Source organism: Caretta caretta, chromosome 19, assembly GCF_965140235.1.
Source record: "Caretta caretta isolate rCarCar2 chromosome 19, rCarCar1.hap1, whole genome shotgun sequence".
In the NCBI taxonomy this organism is placed as follows: Eukaryota; Metazoa; Chordata; order Testudines; family Cheloniidae; genus Caretta; species Caretta caretta.
Genome location: NC_134224.1, coordinates 8,111,712 through 8,136,806, shown reverse-complemented (window position 1 = coordinate 8,136,806; position 25,095 = coordinate 8,111,712). Strand labels below are relative to the sequence as shown.

General features: G+C 45.6%; 2 protein-coding genes across 3 annotated transcripts; one reads left to right on the top strand and one right to left on the bottom strand.

Annotated features, from left to right (window-relative positions):
* Positions 1-2,569: 2,569 nt before the first annotated feature.
* On the top strand, positions 2,570-13,853 carry LOC125624692 (kelch-like protein 31). Its single transcript, XM_048825847.2, has 3 exons — positions 2,570-2,749; positions 7,774-8,992; positions 11,034-13,853. The coding sequence occupies exons 1-3, from the start codon at positions 2,683-2,685 to the stop codon at positions 11,764-11,766; spliced, it is 2,019 nt and encodes a 672-aa protein (XP_048681804.2). The 5' UTR covers positions 2,570-2,682; the 3' UTR covers positions 11,767-13,853.
* A 2,784-nt stretch (positions 13,854-16,637) lies between these two features.
* Positions 16,638-24,220, bottom strand: RPL11 (ribosomal protein L11). Of its 2 annotated transcripts, none has more exons than XM_048825849.2 (6): positions 24,110-24,220; positions 23,191-23,341; positions 22,557-22,663; positions 21,256-21,387; positions 19,596-19,706; positions 16,638-19,489 (listed from the first exon to the last, which is right to left on the bottom strand). In XM_048825849.2, the coding sequence occupies exons 1-6, from the start codon at positions 24,113-24,115 to the stop codon at positions 19,487-19,489; spliced, it is 510 nt and encodes a 169-aa protein (XP_048681806.1). In that variant the 5' UTR covers positions 24,116-24,220; the 3' UTR covers positions 16,638-19,486. The 2 variants fall into 2 exon arrangements, with proteins under 2 accessions (XP_048681806.1, XP_048681805.1); XM_048825848.2 differs by having other exon boundaries at positions 16,638-16,713; positions 24,110-24,219.
* Positions 24,221-25,095: the final 875 nt, after the last annotated feature.

Here is a 25,095-nt window from a genome sequence, read left to right as displayed (position 1 = left end):
ATTTTAACTCTAAAGTAATTACATTATTGACTTGTAAATTCTCACAAAAATAATTCCGCACTCATAAAGTACATACTGTAAGACTGGGAAGAACACACTGTGGTTTTATACAAAACAAGTTGATCGCTGCTTTAACTACAAAATGGAACTCAATCTTACAATTAAGTTGCAACCACTGATCCTCAGAGGCATTTACATGCTTAATGCCCATCAATGGGAGTTAGTAGGGTTGCCAATCCTCCAGGATTGTCCTGGAACCTCCAAGAATTAAAGATTAATCTTTAATTAAAGTTTACGTCATGTGATGAAACCTCCAGAAATACATCCAACCAAAATAGGCAACTCTAGGAGTCAGGCACACCCAACTCCATATGTATAGGCATTCATTTGCTAGTATTGTACATATCGATGTTCATTATACACATTGAAAGAGAAGACCCTATTCTACAATGTCTCAAGTTACTTATGGCACTGCAGGTGCGTTGTACACAGCACTCAATTTTCAGCTAAAAATATAGATTTTCTTAATGCTTTTAACAGCACCCACCCTGGTTGTATTCAAGATTTCTTACAGTTCTCAAGCTTATAATGATGCTAAGATCATTTCCAAGAGAATTTCAGGCCCTTTTGTCCTGTTTAGACTGCAGAAGAGCGTAAATTCTTTGCTGAGCTCTGCACTGGCCTATGCAGCATTTTCAGGTATCTTATTAAAAGGCAGATTCCACCCATCTTGAAATTATTCTAACTGCCCAAGAAAGCCCTCACAATTCTAAGCACAACCTTTTTATTTAATTCACACTTCTACAAAGTAGATAAAGAAGCTACTGTTCCTATGGGACTTTTACTCTTCCTCTGTTAGCTACGGTACAGCAGTTTAACACATACTAGTATCTGAACTGCATTGTGCTGGGATGAGTACAATGAAATTGTTAAAACAACCCTGTTACTTTTAGGTACACTCAAAACACAGGGGAGAAAGTACCATAGTTGGAAAAATGGAAAATAGAAAAATCTGTCAAAAACTGTGTTTTCAAGCTTCCATTAGATTGCGAACAATAACGTGAAATAAGATGTTTATAAATGACCTCCCGCTGGATTTAACAACCAAGAGATGGTCCAAGTTACACAAACCACAACAAAAAAGAAATGCATTCAGAAAGGGAAGGCTGATGCTTTCTGCCTTTCAACCATCCCAATCTTTCACCTCAAAATTCACAGCTGGCCTAGCACTGTCATGCCACTGCTGTAGCACCTACCACTGGTGCTTTGCTCCAGTTCATATGCATTACCACAACTAAATCCACCACTACGTCGTCTTAGATTGTCACCAAATTTAGAATGCCATATGAGAAACATAGCAATAATCCAAAGAGAGGAATATAGTGAGGTAAATCTTTGCTCAGAAGTCGAAACACTGGGCAATGTAACATACCAATAGGTAAGTACAGTTCCCGCTGCTGTAGCTGGGAGTTATGGTGGAATATGGTGAGAAAAAGAATGAAATTGGAGGAATAATATAAATACCCCTTAGTATGAATATTCCTGACAATATTTGATACCACCCAACGATTAAGAGAAGGTCTGATCATTGGAAAACCGTTCTGAAGAATCCCTGGGCTCTGATTCTGTCGATCATTTACCTCATTCATTCAAGGGGGTCAGATTCACTCCTTTGCAAAGGGCCAGCACAATGCCTAGGCATAAGTCCCACGTGAAGTCTCAAAACAGGGCTTACGTAGGATTTTAGTGGTACATAGGCCTCATGCCTGAACCACAGAGCTGAATTTCACTCTAGAACTGCCTGGGCTTCAAAGGGACATGAAAAACGCGAACAGACAAAATATTCCTCCATAGAGCTAAGAAAATGGCGTAAACATGGTCTGTGAAATCTCTGTTTGAATCTGGAAACAAATCTCAGCCTCTTTTCCAGTTTGTTTTAAGCATCCAAGCATCCAAACGTGGCTGGTGCGAACACATGTGAAAAGCAGATTTTTAATAGTTGCCAAAAGCCAATTTTAATTAGATTAGTAACTTCTCTGGCTCAGGGGCTGTCTTTTTGGTCTGTGTTTGCACTGTATACAATGGCATCCTGGCTCATGGCTGGGGCTCCTAGATACTGTTATTATCAATAATAATTAATAATAATGTTGACTGTCAAAGTCACAGTTCATGTCCACCATCCTGACGCAAACTGTGATTTGTATATTCCATTCCTGCTAGTCCGTCTGTGAGATTATTGGGCCAGATTCGCAGATGGTGTAAATCAGAGGCGCTCCACTGATGGGCTGTCCTCCCCCTCCCCCCGTCCTCAAATGGCCTCTGTCCTTGATCGGTCCCTTTTGGAGCCACCGCCACTCACTTTCACTCGTGGTCGATGGCAGATTAGAGAACAATCTGAAGTTTTTGGAAGCACATCCAGTTTATTTGCTACCTCTAGATTCTGGCAGCCACTGTCATGCTGAATTTGGCTGGAACTGAGCTCCCTCTCTTCCTGACTCTAGCCCTTTCCAGGTCTCTCAGGCCTGTGCTGAGGACAGCTGTCCCTGCGTCACCACCAGAAGGCTGCTGTAAATGCTGATGTGATAAGAACAGTCAGCTGGCCTAGCAGGGTTGGGGGAGGGGTGGGTAGGATGTTTCATTTGGAAAGTCTGAGGGTCTCTCGATGTCTCCTGATGTCTCTTGATGTGCAGAGCAGAGAGCCTCTGCCCTGCTCACAGTCCCCATTGGACTAACCCATTTTACCACCAAGGTAAGGAGCAGAGAGAGCTTCGTCTGAATGGATCCGGAAAGCCAATATTTGCCCTTTCAAGTTCAATATTTACAGAGAGATTTTCTTGTGCGGGTCATTTGAAATGTTTAATTTGACTGTAGATGGCAAAGAATAGCACAGGGAATGTGTCCCTGGGGGTGGGGCACGGGATTAAAAAGTGGGGCAAAACAATTTATTGGCATTTAAATTAAACCTGGAGTTTTGGCTTCCAAATAGTTTGCCAGGAAAGTTGTATGTTTATTTTGTAAATCACATAGTTTTGTGTTGTTATACCATGTTGAAACACAGTGCACGGTGGTATTAATACTAATTGACAGTGACACAGGCTATTTGATCAGACACCAAGGAAAATAATCCAAACAAAATACCTAAGGGGGAGGAAGAGTATAATTAACCAACTACAGGTGAATCTTTGCTGTTAACCGGGTAATGCTCTTAGTCAGCTCCTTATATTGGTACAGAGCAAAATTTTGGGGGGAGGGATAATTGATTTAAAAATAAAATAAAATATCCTTCCGTCATTTTCTATCTGTGCCCTTTTAAATCTAATCAGGCCATTTGAACTGCACGTAGCCAGGGATTAGTCTGTATGAAAAATATTCCTTTTAAAATAATCTTAGTAATAATCTGACCAGAAACAGCAAAACTGTCCTGTTCTGAACTAACTGTATTTTAAAAAGGTGGCTTTTCCCTTTTGGAGTTGGACACTTGAGCAACATTAACCCAGACTTGTAAACTAGGATTTTTCAAAGACAAGGGAGTGAGGGGCCCCACCTTGCTGAAATTTAGTAGAAGCTGCTGCCCAAACTCTTTCAGGGTCCTTTGAAAATCCCAGCTTCCCTATATCTGTATAAAGTTTAATGTAACTCAGAAATATCCTGTCAGGACACAGGTTAGGTCTTGAGAGTTTTGGACTCTGGGACCAAGGGTTGTCCAGATGGGCATAGCTTTTCTCAAATAACTGTTCTGGAATAACTCACTGGAATAGTTATGGTGCTTTAAATTCACACCCTAACTTGTTCTGGAATAACTTCGCCATGTAGACAAGCCCCGAGACACCAAAGCAGATATGTTAATGAAGCGCTTTGTTAGAGATATCCTGAGACATGGGAGATTATAGAATGACAGAAACCAGAAATCAGTTACCACAGCTGGTAAAGCTCATTCTCCTGCTCATTTAAATAAAATGCAACATATATATATGAAAAATAGATCAAAACTCAATGAAGTCAAAAGAGTTGCACCAGGGATGAAATGCAAGTTAATATACCAACATATGGGGTGCAGTCATCTATGTATCCAATTATTTATTTATTTAGCTACTCATAGAGTCCAAAGGAGAATAATCACTGAGAGAGAGCGCGCGAGAGAGCGCAAGCAAGCAATACTCATACTATACACACAAGGGATTAGCAAGACTTCTGGTGCTCGATTTTCCAAAGAGCCTGTTGGATGCTGAGCTCTTTGGAAAATCTGGCCCTTGGAGTCCAGCTCTTCCTCCAGGTGTCTGAGTTTAAAATGAGGGCCAGGAAAATGTGCAAATATCATGCTGCTGTGGCCTGCCGGTCATCTAGGTGGGTTTGCGATGGATGCATAGATCCAGGCTCCAGCCTCCATAGGGGCCTCTTCATGCAATGCTCCCATCCTGTCATGCAGTGCAGCAGTGTTGATCCAGGCCAGGCCCTTCACAGGGTTAACCTCTAGCGTCCAGTTTCAAATCAATGATGATTTGTTAGTGCAGATAATGTGCTTGTCCCTGTATAAAAGTCAAAAGTGAAGGCAGTCCCTGGCCCAAAGAATTTACAGTGTAAAAGACAGACCCAGAGATACAAAATATCCAGGAAGGATTTTTTTTAATATTATTATTAAGAACTCTCACCTTAGGAGTGTCTTGCATGATTCCACTTGGAATTTAGCCGCTACTATGGAACAGCACTCTTAAAACCAGAAACACTCTACAAAGCTCCTTTACCACATGGAAGCTGAAATAATAGGGACAGATCCTCAGCTGCTGTAAATCAGCATAGCTACATTTAAACTGGATTACACCATTTTACACCAGCTGCATGTCATAATAGCTACAGACTCCAAGCTGGGTGTTAGTCATGCTGAACTCGAGACTCAAAATACAAGAGGCAGGAAATTCAAGTTAACTCCAAATGAAATCTGGATGCTCTGTCCTTTGTTTATGCAGCAGAGAGGCAGACCTTCCCTGTACCATAGGGGCAAAGGGACTGATGCTGTAAGGAGCTGAGTAAAGTTGGTTAGAAAACGGACTTTTGTTCCATGGGAAGTTCCAACATTTTGAAATGAGTTTTCATTCTGAATCAGAACGAAAAGCTGAAATGTCAACAGTTCCTGTGGAACAGAAATTTTGAAAAATTTCAATTTGGAACCATCAAAACATTTTGTTTTGAGAAGTAAAACTGTTTTATTTAGATAAAGTTGAAACATTATAATATAATGTAACTATTATGTATATGATTAAATAGACTATATATAAAAATGATATAATATTAACATTAATTTTTACTAAAAGTCACATGAATTGAAATGATAAAGTGGAAACTAAATGTTTTTACCTTATCGAAACATTTCAACAGTATCAAAATGAAACAAGAATGTCAGCTGGGGTCAAACTCTTAGTACTTAGAGGTGAATGAAAATGCTAATTACCTTGGGACTAATCCCAATGAAGTCAATGCAAAACTGCCATTGACTTCCATGGAGCCAGGATTTCACCTTTTGGGTTTGGATTGAAAGAAGCAGGTGAGTAGCAGAGCCCGACTGGATTCTCTATTCACATGGACACAGCAGTGGAAGAAGCCCACACTACCATTATTTTTCTGATTATAGTTTTGCAGCAGGATCACTTAAATGGCTGAACTCTTTTAAACCCAGATTTGATTAGACTTAAGCACCATGGAAATCACTTTCCTCTGTTCACCTTACAGAGGCATACCCATCCCTGCAGCCCCCCGCCCCGGTTCCCAGCATTACCACGCCAGGGATTCATGAACTAGGCACACAGCACCTTTCCCCTGCTTCCTGACTCGCCTCTACGTATGTTCTAAAGGGAACATGCAGTCAGGCACGAGAACAGTCAGAAAGCTCCATCTGCCTCACACTGGTCAACTCCTCCTGAGCCGGTGGTTGGCACAGGACAGCAGCAGGTTAGGGGACGCAGTGATAACACCCTGTCGCAGTTCCGTGTTATCTTCCTCAGCAGAGGCTTTCACTAAACTTTTCCCTCTCTGGTTTTGGGCTAAATGTGAGTCACATCCCTAACTGTCTGGAACGATATTTAGCCCCCACCTCCCAGTTCTAAATATAACCTGATTGCTCAACCCTCCAGAAACCTGATCTTATGTCTAAGTGTAATAAACAGCCCTGAGGTATGTGTGAGACATAGACCCTAAAGCTATTTCTGGCCTATAACACATCTATAATCCAAGCATATGGGTCTCTCTCTGCTCACCAAGTAGGAGGTGGACAGAAATAGCCAGGGTACTGCAGTGTCTCTAACGGGTGTGCAAGTTACATTTTGCCTGGGAACAATTCACAGGGTTTGGGGTTTTTTTCATTGGTTTTGCTTTGGCCAATATTCTAAAAATTACCACGTCAAGGAAATGGGTGGTAGCAGGCTGGTCTTCTCAAAACCACTCCCTGTTATAACCTAGTCCCCCAACACCACTGTTTTTCTACTGTAGATGGCCAATTCATGACTACTAACGCTGAATAAAAGTGGCTTCCAAACGTTCCTTTGGTGTCCACAGGGTGTGTTTAAGGTCTATCCCAGCATTTAATTTAGAACAGGAATAAAGATCCAAATCCTCAAAGCTATTTATGTCCTAAATCCCACTGAAATCAATGGGGGTTAGGTGTCTAAATACCTTTAAAGGCCTCGGCTACTGAGACCATGCACTTCTCTGCTGTAACATCTTCTACCCAAAGCATTCACAGGGGTTAGAAATATTTATTAAGTTTCTCAACAGCCCTGTGAGGTACTTAAATAGTATTACCCTATTTTCTAAAGGGAGACATGGAGGAACAGGGGGATAAGGCCTTAGTTTTCAAAAGTGGCCATTGATTTTGGGTGTCCGGATGGAGACACCTTGGAAGTAATTTCAATTGGTGCTGAGGACCCACAACTCTACCGTGAGCTGTGGGTGCTCAGCACCTCTCAAAATCAAGCCCAAGGTGTCCAAGGCTGGGCATTCAAAATTACTGGCCATTTTGAACATTTGGGCCTTGATGTTTCAAGTTAGGCTCCTAAAACCTGAGACACTCAAAATTAGTTGAAGATATAGGCCTAAGTGACTTGCCTGAGGTCAGGAAGTCAGTGGCAGAGTTGGGAGTCGAGCTCGGGACTCCTGACTCCCAGCCTCAGGCCTCACTCCACTAGAGGTAGATCAAAAGCTGGGGAGAGGTTTCCATTCTGCTCCCTTATCCAAAGAGAGTTTTTCCACTGACTTCAAGAGCTTTGGATCAGGCCCCATGTGCCTTAACTAGAGCTGGTTGCAAAATGGATTTTACGCCCCGCCCAAAATGTTGAGATTTTGAAATTTTTCATGAAAGAAAATTCCCAATTTTTGTTTTGTTTTGGGTCAATCTAAACATTTAGTTTAAATTTCAACCCTTTTAAAAGATTTTTTAAAATTTCTTTTATGTAAAATAAAGTGAATGTCTAAACAAAAACGTCATTTTGAACTGAAACATCAAATCTTTTCATTCTGAACATTTCAAAACAAACGGTTTTCAATTTTTCCCTCAATTGTTTTCATTACAAATTTTTTGTCAAAATCTATATGATTTGGGGGAAGAAAAAAAAAGTTTTGCCAAAATGAAATTTTCCGATGAAAAATTGTTCTGACAAAAATTTCTGACCAGCTCCAACCCTTGCCTATTCCTGTACTATAACCATTACTTAGCGATATCTACAGTACTTCTACATCTACAGTACTTCTTGCTACAGTGTCTTCTAACTTTTCCTGTCTCTGTAGATCATCATCTGACGCCAACGTCCACTGAGATGGCACCCAAGAAGAAAAATCCCAAGAAGAACAAAGTCGACAAGGGCGAGGGTCCCCCAGCCCACGTGGTGGTGGAGGACACGTTGCTGGATATCGATCACCTCAACCACTTGAACGGTCTGTATGAAAATGTCTCCAATGGCTTCCGCTGCACTGCCACAGAGGTCAAGAATCCCAGTCATGGAGGCAGCCTCCTGGAGGAGATGAGTCAAATGCGCCAAGAGCGGTTCCTCTGTGACCTCACCATTGCCACCAAAACCAAGTCCTTCGATGTCCATAAGCTCGTCATGGCTTCATGCAGCGAGTATTTCCACAGCCTGCTGAAGAGAGATCCCAACCTGCCACGAGTAGAACTCAACGATGTCTCCCCTCTGGGCTTGACCGCCATTATCACTTACGCCTACACCGGTAAGCTGAATCTCTCCCTATACACCATTGGCAGCACCATCTCAACTGCCAGCCGCCTACAGATACATGCTCTGTTCAACATATGCAGTGACTTCCTCATTCAGGAGCTAAACGTAGAGAACTGCATGTATATCGCCAACATCTCGGGGACGTACAACCTCAGTCAGACCAAGGACGCCACCCAAAAGTTCATCCAGGAAAATTTCCTGGAGTTCTCTGAGACTGAGCAGTTCATGAAACTCACCTTTGACCAGCTGAACGAGCTGCTGATTGATGATGGTCTGCAGATCCCAAATGAGGTCATCGCCTTCCAGATTGCCATGAGATGGCTCGAGTTTGACCCTAAGCGAGTCACATATGCTGCCAACCTCCTGAGCAACATTAGATTTGGCACCATATCAGCTCCCGATTTGGTCAACCATGTGCAACTGGTACCACGGATGATGCAAGATCCTGAGTGCCACAGGTTGCTGGTGGAGGCTATGAATTACCATCTGCTCCCCTACCAGCAAAATACTCTTCAGTCCAGAAGAACCAAAATCCGTGGAGGCCAAAGGGTGCTAGTCACAGTTGGTGGCCGTCCAGCTTTGACTGAGAAAGCTCTTAGCAGAGAGATCAGCTACAGGGACCTGGATGGAAACTGGAACAAGATGGCTGAGATGCCAGCAAAAAGTTTCAACCAGTGCGTCATTGTGATGGATGGGTTCCTCTATGTGGCAGGAGGGGAAGATCAAAACGATGCTAGGAACCAGGCTAAGCATGCAGTCAACAGTCTGTGCAGGTAACACAAAATTTCCTCAAGGCAAGACAGTTCCCATGAGAGTGCATCTAAAAAAATAAGTACTCAGTTTACAAACCTGTGGCTGCATACATACCTGCCACAATCATCAATGGGGTTTGAACCTGAGATCTCAAATGCCGGCCTCTATCACATAAGCTAAAGGAGAACTCCTTTTGCTGCACGTGAGTAGTAGGTTGTTATAATCTTTGGGCCCAGCCTTGAGGGACAGATAGGATTACACGCATTAAGCAACAGTAAATTCTATCATCATTTTTTCTGAGGATATTTTTCACAAGGGTAAATGAGCAGGAGGAAAATACAGGCTAACCCAATCAGAAATATCTATTATACACACATAGCTCCAGGAGCTCACAGAGTGAAATATTGCTACGTTAAGGACTATCCCATCAGAGAAGCAGTGTAGACCAGCAGAGTGGGCACTGGAGTGGGCGACAAAAGACTTGCAATCTATCCCCAGCTCTGCCATTTATCTGCTGTGTGACTTGGCCGAGTCAGATTGCCTCTGTGTTTCCTCCCACCCCTTGTCTGTCTTACCTACTTAGATTGTAAGCTCTGTGGTACAGAGACTGTCTCTTACTATGTGTATGTACAGCTCCTAGCACAACTGGGGCCCTGATCTCAGTTGAAGCTTCCAGGCTCTACCATAATACAAATAAATAATAAGAATATCCATTATTTAGTCAGACAGTTAATGATACAGATCCAGAAAGCAAGAGCAGCTTTCATGTAATTTTTCTGCTTTTTTGTGGCTCTTCAAGCTTATCTTTTCTATTCTGGCTGGAGATTGCTCAAATCTATATATAAATTGTCAGTTTCCATTCTTTAGCTGATTCCCAGTTTGGCAGAATTAGTTTAAAAAAATTAAATTCACCCTCTGTATAATTTCTATTGTTTGTCTTCTTTCTTTCTTCTTTGTCGCACAGTTTAAGTGGAGGGTTTGGGTTTTTGGAAAGTTCTTATGAAACATGTCATGGGACTGTGTGGGGATTATTATTAACAGAGGAGAAACGTAACCCTGGCAACACCAAATGGAGGATGTTGTTGAAAATCGAGACACACAGTTGGGGTTGGGCTTGCACCCAGGGTTCAGAATAAAGAACATGGATGCTACAAAGGAAAACCAGCACAGTTAATGAATAGCATTTTGCCTCCCAGAAATCTATGTTCAAGTTTGCCTTCCTGACATGAGTTTATTGGTCTCAGTCTAATCCCTGTGAGACATTGTCTCCAGATCACAAAATCATCACAGAGTTAGAAATAGTTGCTAGCCTCTGCTAGGGAGAGAATGTGAGGAAGAACCCCCTCATAGGACATATGTCAAGCATGTCTTCATGCCCTACTAGCAGGCTTTCAAATACTACTGGGATGAGGACAGAAGAACCCCTCTAGAATAGAATAGGTCTAAGGATGGACTTGGAAGGGCTTCTTATCGGTCAAGATACAGTGCTAGAAGCTTCTGGGGCTCAGGATTGGGAGGGCAGGCTAGCCTAGGTCAGGAATACACAGGGGATACACCGCAGGGCAAGCAGCACGTTCAGAGCCTGCCTGGCCCAGGCCATTCACAACCACTGAATTCATTCAAAAGTTAATAAAACATGGGACGGCCCCTGCACCATGTATTTTTCCTGCAGCTGAGAAAGGCCTCAAGATTCCACCTGTCAGGTCTCCTCCTTTCTATTTCTATCCCGTACCTTATTCAGCTGTTCTGGCCTTGCCAGACTTTCCCTTGGATTGTTTTCTGGGTACAGTAACTGCAATGCCATCTGCCTGCCGGTGCTCAAGTTCGCACGGCAGCAGTTTGCCTTGCAGCATGTGCTCAGCTTTGCGCTGCAGGGGGCACAAGGGAAAGATCAGAGGTGTGATGTAGGATCTGTGGCTTGAGAGATGCCTGAAGATCAGTAACTTGTCGTTGTCAAGCAGGGGTAGAAGGGAGAGATCATATGTCCCCAGGGCGGGTTCAGAGCAGCCCTCCGCAGCATGGGATCAGAGGCTAGGTGATCGCTCTTCCTTCTCTCCGCAGGTATGATGCTCGCTTCAACACCTGGCTGCACCTGGCCAGCATGCAGCACAAGAGGACTCACTTCAGTCTGAGCGCCTACAACGGTCTCCTCTACGCCATCGGTGGGCGCAACGCAGAGCGGGTCCTGGCCTCCATCGACTGTTACATCCCTTCCACCAACAGCTGGCAGAGCAAGGCCAGCATGGAGATCCCTCGCTGCTGCCATGCCAGCACGGTCATCGACGGCAAGATCCTAGTCACCGGGGGCTACATCAACAACTGTTACTCGCGCACCGTGTGCAGCTACGAGCCCAGCACAGACACCTGGAGAGACCGGGCTGGGCTCAGCACCCCCAGGGGTTGGCACTGTGCTGCCACCTGGGCTGATCGTGCGTACGTCCTAGGGGGCAGCCAGCTGGGCCCTCGAGGTGAGCGGGTGGATGTGATCCCTGTGGAGTGCTACAATCCCGACACAGGCCAGTGGAGCTATGTGGCACCCGTGCCCACCGGGGTCAGCACGGCCGGGGTAACAATCCTTGACGGGCGCATCTGCCTCGTGGGAGGCTGGAATGAGAGTGGGAAGAAATACCAGAAGTGTGTGCAGAGCTACAACCCCGATCTGAATGAATGGGCAGAGGAGGAGGAGCTCCCTGAGGCCACCGTCGGCGTGTCCTGCTGCACCATCACCCTCCCGCACCCAGGAAGCAAGGGATCCAGGACTAGCTCAGCGGCATCGGCAGCGGTCAGCATTTAATGGAGGAGCTGGGGGCTAGCATTTCCGCCTGCAGCTGGGGACACAGACAGAGCTCAAACCTTGCCTCAGATTGCAGGGCAGCTGAGATCGGAACGCACCAAGAGACCTGGGAACTAAGCAATGGCTCGTGTCACAGCAGTCGGGGAGCCCGCGGAGCGGCACGATCTAGCGGATAGAGCAGTGTTCGGCGATCTTTGACAGACAGTCTAATGGTTAGCACAGGGCCCTGGGAGCTAGAAATGCCTGAATTCTTATTCCAGCTGTGAAACGAAAGCCCTCTATGGCCTTAGGCAGGTCACTAGCCCCCTTACGCCATGGGGAAAATGACACTGATCGCCACTGGGAGGAAGCACTTCAAAGCTAAGAATCCGTGAGGACATGCTCAGCGTTAGCATTGTCTCTGCTCATCACTATGCATACCACCAGAGTTGCTAGATTCTTTCCATTCTCAGCTGGTTTTGTCTCCCATCTAATCAGGGAAGCCAGTGAGATCTGACAATGGGTCAGTGCATCCAGATCCTGCTGACGGTATCAGGTAATGATCAGAATATGTGACTCAACCCAGGGCAGGCAAAGCCCCACCGCCCTTCACCGGCTTCAACTAGCGTTCAGGTTTCCTGGGAACACTGCAGCCAGTCTGATGTTCAGAAGAGAAGTTTCCCAAATCTGGTCATTTTTTAACCAGATTTATTCCCAACATTATGGATAAGGGAAGACACCTAATTCTTTAGGTAGTGGCATTTCGGATTCACCTGAGACCCCCAAACAAGGCACCTTTTAGCTCTAGACAATGGTTTAATTCCTTCATGCTGCAAGATGTAACAGGGAGACAAGGTGGTTCAGTGGTTACAGCTGGCAGTCAGGAAATGTAACTGCTGTTGGGACTTACTGTGTGACTTTGGGCTAGTCACTTCACTCTCCTCCTCCTGTTTCCCCTTCTGTAAAAGGGGGATCGTGGAAAGAACAACCCTCCCCCATAAAGCACTTGGAGATCTTCAGCTGGAAGGTGCCATGGAAATGCAAATTGCCACCCCTCTCCTCCTAGCAAGCAGCCCTACTGGACCAGTGCTGCAACTAATGTCACCCCTTAACACAGCTAAAAGGTAAATAGGGTTTCCTCCCTTTCTTTCAACCTGTCATTTTTAGGAGGTTTTTTTTTTGCTTTGTAAGGGTCAGAGTTAAGGTTAGAATGCCACTGCACCAACTGTCATTTCAGTTTGGAGTCCTTCCACGGTCTCCTCAAATCTCCTTATTCTATCAAGGCAAGTTTTGAGCTCTAGGAAAGTGTTTGATGGACTGTCTACATTTCAGGCTGCGTGTCAAGGTGCCTATGAATGCCCGTAACTTTAACCACAGCTGCTAAGCAGGGCATGAGGCACTGAAGAAACCAGGGAGGAAAGGAGGATTTTGATCACCAATCTGGTTGCAGTATAGACTGTACCAGAGCTGGGTAAAACAAACAAGAAAACATACAAATAAACTGGAGTCACTTACAGAGATCCTATTACAGGGATACTGTGCCCACATATCTATTCAGGGGACACCATCACAGGGCCTAATAACAGGCCCTGTCACTATCAGTCACTATCAAAGGCTCGTTCACCTGCACATCCACCAATGTGATATATGCCATCATGTGCCAGCAATGCCCCTCTGCCATGTACGTTGGGCAAACTGGACAGTCTCTACGTAAAAGAATAAATGGACACAAATCAGATGTCAAGAATTATAACATTAAAAAACCAGTTGGAGAACACTTCAATCTCTCTGGTCACTCGATTTCTGATCTCAAAGTGACTATCCTTCAACAAAAAAAATTCGAAAACAGACTCCAACGAGAGACTGCTGAATTGGAATTAATTTGCAAATTGGATACAATTAATTTAGGCTTGAATAGAGACTGGGAATGGTTGAGTCATTATAAAAAGTAACCTATTTCCCCTTGCTTATTCCTCCCCCGCCCCCCCCCGCACTGTTCCTCAGATGTTCTTGTTAAACCCTGGATTTGTGCTGGAAATGGCCCACCTTGATTATCATACACATTGTAAGGAGAGTGATCACTTTAGATAAGCTATTACCAGCAGGAGAGTGTGTGTGTGTGTGTGTGGGGGGGGGGGGGAGGGGGGGGGGGGAGAGAGAAAACCTTTTGTAGTGATAAACACCCATTTTTTCATGGTTTGTGTGTATAAAAACATCTTCTGTATTTTCCACAAGTATGCATCCGATGAAGTGAACTGTAGTTCACGAAAGCCTATGCTCAAATAAATTGGTTAGTCTCTAAGGTGCCACAAGTCCTCCTTTTCTTTTTGCGAATACAGACTAACATGGCTGCTACTCTGAAACCAGTAAAAATGATGAGACACTCATAAAAATTACAGTAGTTACACCCTTTTACGTTAGCCAGAAGAAAGAAATAAGGCTAAGAAAGAACACTGTCACCTGAGACATGTACCTGTTAAATCAGAGAAAATGTATTTATCTTCAATAGTGTCAAGGGAAGTGAGTTGCTAGGGCACCAGATAATTAGATATAAACACACCTGTAATTACAAGGATACAAACCCTTTCCCTCCTCATCACTGCACTAGGGGTAAGTACCTACACAAACCTTAACCAGGAAGTCCAGTCTCAATAATATTCACACAGGGCAAGTTATAGTCACAGGCAGTAGGCGAGGGTTGCTTACCCTCAACCTACACCTGGCCTCAGCCACTGCTCCCACTGTTAACACAACAGCAGAGAACCTGGAATATGGAAAATTCTTAAAAATCTAAAGGAAGAAACCGTTGGGCAGGACAATGGCACAGGGGGAGAATTTAATGGACTAGATGTTTGCATTATTGGATGAAAGAGTCTGCATATTGTGAAGGTGTTTGGGAATGACGGGGCAAGGTGTGGTTTAAAGGGCTGTACTGTGCTAACTCCCTGGTAGAGCTGTCACATTTCAGTTAAAAGCATGGAATTCACCCCCTACTAGAACTGTAATAACCCCATAGTCCATTAAGCCATGCTGCCTACCAGAGAGTTGCAATACAATTAGAAGAGCCGTAAGCTGGAGAGAGAGCCCCTGCCCATAGTGGGGTGCAAGTGGGGAACTGGAACAGTCATTAAGGTGTGACGTGCAGAAGCACTGAGACGAGATTGATGCTTATTTCCTGGCGCCAGTCTATGACGTGGATCATCCTGTAGACCTAGCTACTGCCTCTCAGGGAATTGGATTACTTCCGCCGACAGCGAATCTGTCCCCTCAGCCTAGGTTGTGTCTACACTGAAGCGCCGCTGCTGTGCCACTGTAGCCAAGCCCTGTGTCTGTACTTAAAATGCTACAGCAGAACAGCTGCAGTGCTTCAGTGTAGACACTTGCTACAGTGACAGAAGGGCTTCTCCCGTCACTGTAGTTAATCCACCTTCCTGAGAGACAGTAGGTAGGTCGACAGAAGAATTCTTGCATCAACCTAGCACGGTCTACATGGAGGGTTAGGTCAGGGTAATCTTTTCTTGGGGTGTAGATTTTTCACACCCTTGAGACAGATATTCCAATGTACATTTTCAGTGTAGACTAGCCGAGTCCTGGGTCCAGTCTATACAACCATACTACCTGTGGGGTGGCCAGCAAACATGTCTCTGCGCCAACCATTCTAAGTTTGGTCTTGTTTGTTCAGCCAGGCTTAAACCATGTTTAATGAACCACGTTACACTCCTAAACCCTGGCTAGCCCTTTAAGGGAGTGCTGCTATCTATGAAATAGAATAAAAGATGAACACCCCAAGGAATAACTTGTCTGTTACATGGACTAGGGTACTGTGAGGCTGTTATATTCCCAGTATGCTGGAGAGAAGGAAAAAAGCTGGCTAAAACACCTATTTGAGACACAGGATTCTTTCCTCCTAAATATCTGTACTCCCCTTTAAAGCCCATGTAATAGTAATCGCTCTATTGCCAGGCATATAGAAAAATGTATCAGGGGACTGAGTCAGAATACCAAAAAAAGGGTACCTGGTGCAGGAGTACAAAGCAGAACTCCCAGATTCTATTCCAGCAACTGTGCACCAGGTGAGCTAAGGTGAGGGATGCTGGATTCTCAGACGAGCTGAAATAAGCACCAGCTGTTTCTTTGTCTGGATCTTCTGCACCCTCTGCTGGTAACTAACAGCACTGGATGCTGGTTCTCAACTGGGTGAGCCAGCGGCTCAAGAGAGAGCAAGCTCTTAAGTCACCACTTTTGCAGGGCTTATAAGCACTTGATAGGGGATGTACTAGCTCCTCTAATGAGAGTCGCAGTTACAAATATATTATAGTTGTTTAGTCATCAAGCCTCAGCCACCTTTAGTCCTCACCACTTGTGCTCTTGCCTTTGGACTGAAATGGATGTTTTGGTCCAAGAGCAGAGAAACTATTCATGGTTTCAGCCAGTGGTGGAGAGTCCCTCTTAAGTTCCCAAGCGGCACTAACCTCAACACCACATGCTAGGAGGCCTTTTAGGATCAGATCATGGAGGTTAGATTTTATTTTCTCCCTACTTAGAGCTATAGCTCAGTCCCTAAATGCTTCACAAATCTTGCTCTAGTTCTACTTTCACACTGTCTGGTTGCCCATCCTCTGCCCATGGAACTAGGTTTTAAATGTTATCCGTAGCTTCCCCCCTTGGTCAGCACAGAAATGGAGTGAAGTTCTCTTCAGTCACACCGTGTGGTTCTACCATCTGGACAGCAACTCCCATTCCAAGAGCACAGCACTGACTGGCCATCTCTGCTGCACACTGCAATCGCACCAGTGGGGGTCTGCTCTCCTCTCCAGTTTGATCGGCTTCAAGTTCCAGCAGCTTATGGTGAGGAGGGGTGAGGAGCCAGTCACAAAATGCACAGCAGCAAGTTAAATGTTAGAAATTTTTATTAGCATTTTTGGTAACTGGAACTGCTCATTTGCCTGGAAGGATGATGCCATCGTACTGCAAGAGAGAGAAAAGGGAGCGTCAGAAATCAGGGCCAGTCAGGGCTGTGGTTGTGCCGAAGAGGAGACTAGGGTCACCACCTATATCAGGTCACTGATGTGACTTACAGTAAGACTCCGATCATCCAAATTTACAGTCTGCAAAGTGAACAAGGAACCTGACTTTCCATCTTATTTTCTGTTTAGTGTTCCTTTAATAGTGATCTGTCAATCAGATCAGTTTGACCCAAAAGACGTAGATTGTGAAAATGAAGTTTTTTTACAAAAGCTAAGTGCAGAAAAAGACATTCCCAGGAATGCATTTCCAATGAAAGGCTTTAAAAAAAAAAAGGCTGCCTAGAATTCTGTTTGCAAGCCAGACATGACAGCAGAACAAACCAGGAGGTAAAACAACCTCTGAACAAGTGAAAACTAGTCTCTTTGAATGACTTACTCTTTGCATCTTAGCTTTAGTGGCAGGAACGTTGCAGAAGGCTGACCCTGCAAATGCTTACTCCCACAAAATTACTATACATATCAATGGAAGGAGGTTTTGTCCAAGTGAAAAGCTTGGGATCTGGTAATAAGGGGGATTCAATTTCAATTATTTGAAGTGTTAATTAGGTGAGGAAGTCCTCTCTCCCCACTGAGAAAAAGATTTAATTTGACTGGGTTTGTAACAGGGCACTGGGCCTTGGGGCACATGTGAGCATCCCAGTGTGCATGTTACAGCTCTTGTAACTGGAAGCTGTAGTCACAGGACACATGCTCAGGAATGGGCAAGCACACGGCCTTACAGGTAACCAGAGAAGGCCACATGCCTCTTAACAGGGGCAGCAGACATATTCCAGAGGTCAGGGAAGCTCAGGCCTGGGTCTTTCCAGAGCAGCTAGAAAAGGGCTAATGGGACCTACATGATGGTGAAAGGAGGTTTGTTCTTCCCCATTCCAGCTGCAGAAAGTGGGAAAGGTCTCCATTACCAAATATATCAACCTTTCATCATGTTTATTAATAAACCTGTCGTAAGAAAGTGGACATGGAAGTGAATTCCAGTGTTGGTTTCATTTAGACAGTCCTGGCCTGTGAGTCCGCCCACGGCTTACAGGCAGTCTTTAAAGTACAACCCTACTGAATAGCTGAACTTGCTTCTACCATGGTCTAGATGCTTCAGGCCAAAGAGACACCCAAAACTTGCCCAATAGTTTGTAGACCAGGTCTTGTTTGCCCACAGCTCAGTGGAATGAATCTGTTAGAGGACAGCATGTTGTAGGGCAGCAGATCTCAAACTGTGGGTCATGACCCCATTTTAATGGGGACCCCAGAGCTGGCTTAGACTTCCTGGGGTCGAAACCCGAGGGCTTCAGCCCTGGGTGGCGGGGCTCAGGTTACAGGTACTCTGCCTGGGGCTGAAGCTCTTGGGCTTCAGTTTTAGACCCCTTGCTCAGGACAGTGGGGCTGGGGTTTGGGCTTTGCCTCCCCGGGCGGGCTCAGACTTCGGTCCCCTCCTCCTGGGATCGTGTAATAATTTTTGTTGTCAGAATGGGGTTGCAGTGCAATGACGTTTGAGAATCCCTGTTGTAGAGTAAGTTAAAGGTGACCTGCACAATGACAAAATTGGATTTGGAAGCCTTTCTGCCTCTTTATGGTGGATAAAGACAGCACAACAGGTGTCTCTCGAGAGGCCTTTAGGCTGCTTTACAATCATCACGTAAAGATTTCCTGGGTTTGCTCGAACAGCACTGGGAGTTCACGCCTCAATGGAATGTTGAAACTCATATGAAGCTTTGCTCACAAGTGTTTGCCAGGAGTTTCGCTAAATAAGAAAGACCCCACAATATTTAGACAGTGACTAGAAATCCTGCCTGCTCAATTGGAGACATCAAGCAGAACAGTTCTACGCCCTCAGCAAGGACAGGGAAGACCCAACACTGCTCACGTAAAAAGGCAGCACATTTCTCAAGTGGAAAAAAACAAAGCAGTTTTCCCCTTTGCAGGTCACAACTATTACATGAATCCTTGGGCCTAGAAATCAGGGTTAAATAACTTTCAGCTTCGGCCACCCAATATGTAGAACAGAGTCTACATGCCATGGGGCCTATCCCAACCACAGAAATGCAAGCGAGAAATTGAACGTAAACCCCCATTTCATACAATTGTTTTAAACAATTAAAAAAAGTGAACGTAATTCCTCTGCTATATACAGACTAGCTAGCAGGACAGATGCTATTCACTGCACAAGGCACCTCCTCACCAGCATTGTCTACATATTTCTTTCATAGCAGCAGTCACAGAAGGTGCCCCTCTGATCGTGTAAGAGCCTGGAACGTGGGACCAGCAGTCCATGGGAATCAGGGTATTGGGACTGAGGCAACTGTAGCCCATCTAATTTGCTGTTTCCTTTGAGTGTGTCTACACCTGCAGATTTTCAATCCCCATAGTCAGATCTGTAGTTGTCTACCTGGGGATCTTGGTCCCAGATTGTGGATACAGCAAAACATCTTCGGGAACGGAGACCAGTAGAACAGTATTCTACTTCTGGAATTAACCAGACTGCAGCGAAACCTGCACCTAGGACTATCCTTTAACAATCACCTGTTTAAATGCTTTATAAGCAGATTTGCTTCGGAGGCGCTTTCTTGCAGTCAAGGTGCCGATCTTTATGCTTCAGGTTTCCAACACAAAAGGAGGAAAGCTAAGGCGTGAAAACCCTTCACTTCAGAGATGCTTCTGCTCTCTTCAAAATCCCATGCTAATGAGATGCTCACATCACAGCTCAGCAGTGTCAGCACTTTTCACTAGAAGATCACAGATTGGGTCAGCAAGAGCAAGCAGGCTGTATTTGAGGTAGCTCACTAGGCCGCTGAATAGCTTGATTGACTTGAAAATGAGGTCGGTGCTTACCTTCTGCTGGAACCAACGCATGGCCTCCTCCTTCCCAATTCTGTGCTTGGCTCCAATGGAGCCGGTTTTGCGCTTCTTGTCAGCAATGCTGAAGCCCGGCCTGCCCAGAACCTGGAGTAGACAGACAGCACTTTTTAATATCTGAAGAGGCAGTTCAAGACTCTTTTTCAAGACTCATCATATGGAGAGAAAAGATTCTCCATCAAAGTGACATTTGTATTGTTGTCTGCACTAAAACCCAAGCAAGAAATAGACCCTCTAATGGCAACTGTACCTGTAGGCCACTGGTCCCAAAGGAGATCAAAAGCTACTACTGTGATGGTATTCGGCAACCTATGTGAAGTGACTTGATAAAATCAGTTCTTAGTGGACCGCAAGCCCCATAAGTTATTATGCTGGCTCAGTCTCAGCAGAGGAACCAAAGAATGAGCCCTGGAGACTTAGTTACCTTCTCACTCTAAGGACTCATCTTAACTAGGAAAAATGGTGTTTTTAAATATGCCAATATGCTTTAGTTCATGTTTTTCCCGCAGTAAACACATGGCTAAAGTGGTTCTCCCTCTACGTCACTGCTGAAGCATATTTGGAGAGCAGTGGAAAAGGAACATGCTGGCACTGCTGCCAACCTTGTGGTGCCTGTTCTGTAGAAAAGGGGAATGTCACTTTTTGAAATAGGAAAGTATGCACATCCTGAGTTAGCTATTCTATACTACAGAAATGTATACTGTGCTCATCACAATAGTAGCTAACTGCTTTCCAGTAGCACACTCAGCCATGCGACTAACATCTATCATGTGCCTGGTCCCCATCCTCTCAACAGGAAAAGCATGCAATGGAGTTTCTTGTTTTGATATCAACATGGATATTTAAACCGTATGTATTTAGGTTAGAGAAGGCCAGGTCAAAGACATGCACTTCGCACTTGGAGAAGAAGGTGGTGAGGTTTGTGATGGCCTTGTTCTCTGCACTGTGCATCAGCCATGGAGGGACCAGAGCGACTTCCTACTCAGGGAAGGACTGGTCTTTATATATTAGCACATGGGCAAAACAAAGAAGCCAAGAGGTGAACTCAAGTTTTAGAATACAAAATACACAGCCTAGTGGATACTAGAAGCCAGCCTGCCTGCCTAAATTCTCACAGATCCCGAGGCCTGGAGAGCTGCACCTTCAGATGTGCCAGACACTCTTTATTACATTGTCTGAAGAGCAAAGATGCCATGAAGATAAAGCAAAATTCAGCTCAGCTGTTCCTCTCCAAGGTCACCATCTCTAGCGCACCAGTAACTTTGTTAGTTTTACTCATCTTCAGACAGGATTAGGCAAACATGTTTCATGTTAAATACCAGTGGGTCTTCCTACGCTATACCCACCTAAGCAGAGCACCTAGTCTCAATGAAACCTAGAGTAAAACATTCTCTGCTGCTGGCTACGAAGTTATGTCCTGGCTGATTTGGCTGAGCCCAAGGAGTTTAGTGTCTTCTTTGTAAGCAGAGAGCTACAAAAACCTCACTTTTCCACCTTCCTCCCCAGCATACGGACATTTAAGACAGTTCTCACTTTCCCAGTGGCCCACACCTTTCTGCTATTCTGGAGCACCCAGAGGTGACCTCTCTAGCACTGGGACAAAGCTGGCAGAGACAAGGAAGTAAAGCATACATACCACATAGAAGTCCAGGCCATAGATGCCAATGCTGGGATCGTATTTAATTCCCAGATCAATGTGCTCCTGGATTCCAAAGCCAAAGTTCCCAGTGTCTGAAAAGTTGTTTTTCCTCAACTCATACTCTCGCACCTGAAATCCATTTAGAGCCAGTTACATTCTATGTCTTTCCAAACAGAGTCCTGCTTTTTCCACTGAGCTGCAACAGGATCCACTTGGGAACCAAACAGCTCCTGGCAAGAGCTAAAGGGTTCTTATCCAGCAGATTCGGGCCTCTTCACCCATTTGGCAGTCACACCAACAAAGGCGGCGTCACAGAGGGCTGCCCAGATTGCACACACAGGGCTAAGAATCTTAACTGCCAACAAGTGCCTAACGAAGCCTAGAGTCCTAGTAAGCACCCTGATCACTTTTAAAGCCAGGAGGATTGTTAGCACAGGACACTTCATGCAAGCTGCAATGATAGATTACAAAAATTTACAGAAAACGGCAGAAACTCTACATCATAAGAAACATTACTAAATGTCTATGTCTGTATTGTTACTCTGTATATGCATAGTTTAGATCTTTAAACATCTAATATTGCAGGTGATACTGACAGATACAACATTGTCTACAGAGACTTCATGAACCCATCTGAGACCTTGCACCTTGAGCAGGGTCTGAGCTCTCCAAAGATGAAGAGGTACCTGCACCAACTCTGTCCTAACAAATTCAGGGTATGTCTACACTGCAGAGTTGTGACTGCAGCAATTGTAGACACACCCAAGCAAGCCTGAACAACAATAGTAGTCCAGGTGACAAACCCACCTGAGTACCAGTACGTACTCTAGCAGGTGCATTTGAAAATACTCTAGCAGGTGCCTTTGTATAGCCCATGCTACTGCAGCTTCACTGCTATTTGAGATAGCTAGAACAAAGCTAACTCCGGTATGTCTACAGGTACTGCAGTCACACTTTTGACTGCAATGTAGACATACCCTTAGGGGGACACACAACTGAATTATTCTTTTAAAACTAATTTTTTTCAAATTCCAGTTTCATACAGCATCACTTAACAGTATGTCCGGAAGTTTTAAAAAAACTGTTCTGGAAATTGATAAGTGACTTTCTGCTCCCATGTGTGTTTCAGGTTTTTTTTTTTTTGACAAGGGAGAAACTGATGACCACACAAGGGAACAGTGTAAATCATCAATTTTAAAGTGCTGTTAAATACACAGATTATTTTGTTTACACTAACTTCAAGTTCATGCAAGCTTTTAACAAGCCACATGGACAGCTAGAGCAGTCAAGATTCTCACCTTCAACCCTTTCTCCAGAATCTCCTCTGCTTTGGCCCCACGAACTGTGCAGTGAACGGCAATCTTTTCATTTCTCCTGATTCCAAAGGATCTGACAGTATATCGAGCTGCGGGAGACAAACCCACACAGTCAGTTGCTCTGACGGGGCTATTCCAATGGCTTTCAGTCAGACTGGAACATGTTTCTTGCTTTAATAAGACTGAAGCAAAAAAACTCCAACACTGTTTTTGACACCATATTTAGAGGGAGAAAAGGGCAACAGTAAAAGTTAAAATCTAATAAAGTTTTATGCAGTGGTAGAAGGGGCGATTTAAGGCCTTTATTCACATAACAGGCACAGATAGTGCAGGCTTCTCTATACCACCCTCCCCACATACCTCTCCCCTGACCTGGAGGGATAAACCCTACAGATGGCACACTTCAGCCAGTGGTACTACTTAAGCTTTAAGAAGCAGTAATTATGTCTGAAGGCATTGCCTTCAGAAGCCAGAACTGCTTTTTTCCATTTGGTGCCACCAAAAATGGTTTCCCCAACATCTAATAAAAAGTGTCACTAACGATTACAAGATGGGATCTCGCTTGCTGCACTTCGCACCGAATGATTCGGTTTCCCCCACAGAAGCAATGACTTACCCTTTGAGAAGACAGGAGTCTGGCCTGTGAGCTGCTCCAGCACTTTGGCTGCCCGGGTGAGTCTGTCACCACTTTCCCCAACACAAATGTTGAGACAGAGTTTGCGGATGCGCAGCTCACGCATGGGGTTCTCCTTCTCACCCTGATCTTGCTGCAGAGAGAAAATATGTACAGCTGATAGAGACAAGCCTCCTTCTAACCCAGCTGGAGTACTAGCCCTGGCTTTCCTGACACCCTTCCACCCTATATGTGCGCCTCCCACACTCCAATCCAGGGGGCAAGGGAATTCTGCACTAGGCAGTGCCCAGCACTTCCCATTCAATTTGTACAGTTTGCAACCACCCCACAGAGCTTAACTGCAGGGCCAGTGTTCAAAGCAGGCATGAGAGCTATAGGGCAAGAAGGGGGTTTGGGGCAGCCTTGAGCCCCCCAGCAAGCCTGCGAAGGGGAGGCCAGGGATTCAGACTATAGCTCTGTGGATGGGGGGGGGGGGGCAGTTCACATCCCACGGGAAGGGGAACGTGAGGGTTTAACCCTAGGCCAGGGCAGGTAAGAGCACCAATCCCAGCAAAGGGGCAAGATTTGGGTGGGGGAGGTTCAGGCCCAAGCTCTGAGGCAGGGCGCCCCACCACTGAGGGTACCCACTGCATGGCGGGGGGCTGTCAGTCCCGGGCTCCATAGCAATGCGGGTCCCGGGCTCCGCAGGAGGGGGGACAGGTTTCAGGGCACCTGGCCCCACGGAAGAGGCCTCCCAAGCGGGGGAGACTCCGGAACCTCCCCACGTTGGCCCCTCAGGAACCCACAGCCCTTCTCCCACCCGCCTGAGCAGGCGCCCGGCCCGGCCAGCCCCGGCCGGGGGAGGATGGCGGCGGATTGACAAGCCTCCCCCAGCCGGCTCCTGCAGGCCGCGGCTACTCACCGCCATGATGGAGGCGTGGAAGAGATCGCGAGAGCTCCGGAACGGGATCTTAATCGGCAGCCCAGACCGGCTGCCCCATAGAGGCGGCAGGCGGGAGAGACGCCCAGGCTGAGGGGCCGCTGCTGTCCCCTGCGGCCGGAGGGCGGCCCTGCACCTGGCTCTGAACAGCTCCCCCCTCCGTCCCTAAGCTTAGGAGGAACCTCAGCCCAGGGCTGGGTGCTCCCAGGCACTTCTGCCCCTAGGGTGACCAGATACCAGCTAGCGAGTGTGAACAATCAGGACAGGGGGGTAATGGGCGCCTATATAAGACAAAGCCCCGAATATCGGGACTGTCCCTATAAAACTGGGACCTCTGGTCACCTTAGTTGCCCCCAGCACAGCTGGGAGCCATAAGCTGGAGTTGCCCAGTGTCCTAGAACAGTGGCCACCACCCACCGTGGGGCTCTGCAGTGGGACGCCCCCTCCTGTGCTGCTGGGCTTGTGATGTCTGACTCCTGAGTTTAGACAAATCATGGATCATTTTTAGGTATAGAAAACAGGGTCCCGCTGGGGATGGGAGCCGCACACAGCTCTCCAGTGACTCTGCTTCTGCCTTCTAAGGAGCCCAGATACCACAGTGATGGGCACTAAACACAGCACACTCCCCAAACTCATAGGCCATTCCCCCTCCAGTCTGGGCAGGAAGAGAGAGAATGTTGTTACTTTTAAATCCTTGAAAGGTACTGGGTGGGTAACGGTGGCGATGGGCGTGTTACAAGCACAAGTAGATTACTGGAGAGAACAGAATCATTATTAGGTCTTAACATCATCCAGGCAAGCCAGGGTGGAACATTTCAAACCTTTGTTTCCATTTTTATTTTTCATTTTTAGGAAATTACAAGAAAAACCTTCAGGACAGATCAAGAGACGTGACACAGGCGCTGGGCTGGGAGCATGACAGGAGCCTTTACATTACATCACACACCTGTTCTGGATTCATTCTCAAT